Source organism: Triticum aestivum, chromosome 2B (assembly GCF_018294505.1).
Source record: "Triticum aestivum cultivar Chinese Spring chromosome 2B, IWGSC CS RefSeq v2.1, whole genome shotgun sequence".
NCBI classification, from domain to species: domain Eukaryota; kingdom Viridiplantae; phylum Streptophyta; class Magnoliopsida; order Poales; family Poaceae; genus Triticum; species Triticum aestivum.
In genome coordinates this window covers 677,625,906-677,629,196 of record NC_057798.1, presented here as the reverse complement: position 1 = coordinate 677,629,196, position 3,291 = coordinate 677,625,906, and the positions used below count along the sequence as shown (strand labels likewise).

Here is a 3,291-nt window from a genome sequence, read left to right as displayed (position 1 = left end):
TGAGCTCGATGCCCTCACGGTAATTACATGTCGCACACACACATACACACACACACAATATATATATATATATATATATATATATATATATATATATATATAAGGTGGGTCTATTATGATAACATCCCTTAAGACCTTATTCTAATAACACCTAGGCTTATTCTGATAACACTACCGAGCCGTCTCGCTGCCTAGAAGCGAACCACACAGAAACTACCTTATCCATCTCCTTTTCCCACGAACACCCACCTCCCTCCTGCACCTTCTACCGGTCGCCGGAGCGCCGCCCCTCCCCAGGCTGCAGCCGCGCTGCCCCTCCCTGGGCCCCCGCCGCGCCGCCCCTCACCAGGCCCCTTTCCTTAAAAAAATAGACAACCCCAACCAACCACCGCACCACCTTCCCACGACAGATTTTATAGCATTTTCGGAAACTATATGACGTAATGCAAAAAAAACCACAACTAGTAGCCCGTCGGCCATCCTCTGGCCGAAGTAGGGCCTTTCGGCCAAAGCTAGGCCGAAGTAGGGCTTTTCGGCCAAAGCTAGGCCGAAGTAGGTGATTTCGGCCATCATTAGGCCGAAGTAGGTGATTTCGGCCATCATTAGGCCGAAGTGGAGCATTTCGGCCAAAGCTAGGCCGAAATAGACTTTTTGGTCTAGTCTAGGCCGAAAAGTACTACTTCGATCTCATGTAGGCCGAAGTTGCATGGCTCGTGCTGAAATGTTCCCGCCACCCCTTCCCGCCACCCGTTTCCCGCCAACCCCTTCCCGCCACCCGTTTCCCGCCATATGTTCCCGCCAACCCTTCCCGCCATATGTTCCCGCCACCCGTTTCCCGCCAACCCCTTCCCACCACCCGTTTCCCGCCATATGTTCCCGCCACCCGTTTCCCGCCAACCCTTCCCGCCATATGTTCCCGCCACCCGTTTCCCGCCAACCCCTTCCCGCCACCCGTTTCCCGCCAACTCTTTCCCGCCTTATTTTCTCCTCTGTATCTATAAAACCCCCTTCAGGCGAAGGTGGATAAGCATTCCAGTGTAGTGTAGTCGAGATGTCCCATTATCCATTCGATCGTAGTTTTCACCCTGGGATGAGCAGCACTCTTCTGAGTCTAGTTACCGATTTCAGGATGGACAATAGGATAGTTCCATGGGACGAACTCACCGGTAGTGACACCATAATGAATGAGTTGGCTCACCAATTACGTAGGTCTGGGTGGCCTGAAAGGACCTATGAGAAGGTACGTCAAGAACTTCTTAGGTTGCATGAAAGGTGGAAGAAGGTAGTGGAGCCGAAGAGTGAAACTTTCAGAAGGACTGCAGCAAAGAATACATTTTTATGGACTGAGGAGAGCGAGGACGACGAAGATGTCTTCATGCCGCCGCTTCCGGGTTCTGCATCGTCAAAGGGCAAGAGTTCTGCATCGTCCAAAGGCAAGACTTCTGCATCCTCGAAGGGCAAGAGTTCTGCATCCAGCAAGGGCAAGAGTTCTGCATCCAGCAAGGGCAAGAGTTCTGCATCGATGGAGGGCAAGAGGACCGCATCGTCGAAGGGAAAGAGGGCTGCATCAACAGAGGATGACGATGATGACTTCATGTAGTATGTAAGATGTATTCCAGTTTGTATTGTATTATTGTAGGGCATTATGTTCTATCTGAATTTCATTTTGTAGTATGTAAGATGTATTGCACAAGTTCAGCCGCACCGTTTAATTCAGATGTACTTGTATCTTAATTATCGGTTGTAATCTATTTGGAAATGTAACTGGAATAAGAATGCGAATTAATAGTAATATGTCTCTCGCATACATAAAACAATATATGTCTCCTGATCAGATAGAAGGAAGTGCGATAGTAACATAGATAATGAGTCATACATAGATAATAAGCATATGCGAATAGTCTGAAACTAACATAGATAATGAGTCATACATAGATAATAAGCATATCACTGCGGGGGACGGCGACGAGTCTGGGTCTTCCTCGGGCGAGGACCGGAAGGCGATAAGCGCTGAGGCGGTGGACGAGGCTCGCGATAACCACGACCATAGTTAACCTCGTCTGTCACGGTCTGTGTCTCCTGCGTCGGTGGTGGTGGTGGAGTGTGAAACACTGTCTGCGAGAAGCCATAAATGTTTGTAGCATGGTCATCATCCTCGCGGTCGCCCTCAAAGTAATCAGCACCACCACTAAGGATGGGTGACTGCTCTGAATGCATGAACGGTTGCGACAGGTTGCCGCCTGCGGTAAAGTAAAAAACTTGTAAAATTGATACAAATGCATGAACGATTACTACTCTGTTCAAAAGAATGTAGTGAGTAGGGTTACCTAGTTCCATCTGCTGATGCCAGTAAGAGCTCCCTGGCTGTGAAGGAGGTGGCTGATGCCAGTAAGAGCTCCCTGGCTGTGAAGGAGGTGGCTCATTCCAGGAAGAGCTCCCTGGCTGTGAAGGAGGTGGCTCATTCCAGGAAGAGCTCCCTGGCTGTGAAGGAGGTGGCTCATGCCAGGAAGAGCTCCCTGGTTGTGAAGGAGGTGGCTCATGCCAGGAAGAGCTCCCTGGCTGTGAAGGAGGTGGCTCATGCCTGGAAGAGCTCCCTGGCTGTGAAGGATGAGGTTCTGCACGGTGCACAGAAGGTCGTGGTTGTGAACGTTGCACAGAGGGTCGTGGTTCTGAATGCTGTACAGAGGGACGTGGCGGACGATGTGCTGGAGGAGGAAGTGCAACATCCGAAGACCGTCTACACGTAACAGCAGCGTAAATCCTCCGTAGCTTGTCATCAAGACGCCTCAACCATGAGACGCCCTCTCGCGGTGGGATAGTTTCTCCCCTCTGAAAGCGCCGCATTAAAGCGGAAACCTCCTCTCGCGCCTGTACTGTCAAGTCACCCTGTAGATGAAGAGTTAACCAATTATATCCTCGTTGTATGATAGACACCACGAATAGACACCCAAACGAAAATGTCCAGATTAACAAAAGACTCAACATATAAGAACCAAGGCATTTACCGCGTGGTGTCTGGTTCCCACAACAGAGGCAGTTGGGTACATATCGCTGGTGAGAGGGGCTTCGATCTGATCAGGAGCAGCTGATGGAACCAAGTAGATCCTTGTTGTATGCCGGTAACGCTGCAGATACAACCCGAACATTTGCCAGTTAAAGGCCCGACCCTCACCCCAGGTATTTGTCGCAGCGGTAGTCCATTCGTCAACGTAAGGGGTAATGCTCTTAAGCCAGTAATCCATGGACTTGTTTCCTCCTAGGCGACTGTCCCTGATATTGACATGCGCGATA

The 3,291-nt window shown here is 50.1% G+C and overlaps 1 protein-coding gene across 1 annotated transcript; it reads right to left on the bottom strand.

The window, feature by feature from the left end:
* Positions 1–1,839: 1,839 nt before the first annotated feature.
* On the bottom strand, positions 1,840–2,510 carry LOC123042027 (uncharacterized). The gene is made up of 2 exons (XM_044464557.1): positions 2,328–2,510; positions 1,840–2,240 (listed from the first exon to the last, which is right to left on the bottom strand). Exons 1-2 carry the CDS (start codon positions 2,335–2,337, stop codon positions 1,948–1,950), a joined length of 303 nt encoding a protein of 100 aa, XP_044320492.1. The 5' UTR covers positions 2,338–2,510; the 3' UTR covers positions 1,840–1,947.
* Positions 2,511–3,291: the final 781 nt, after the last annotated feature.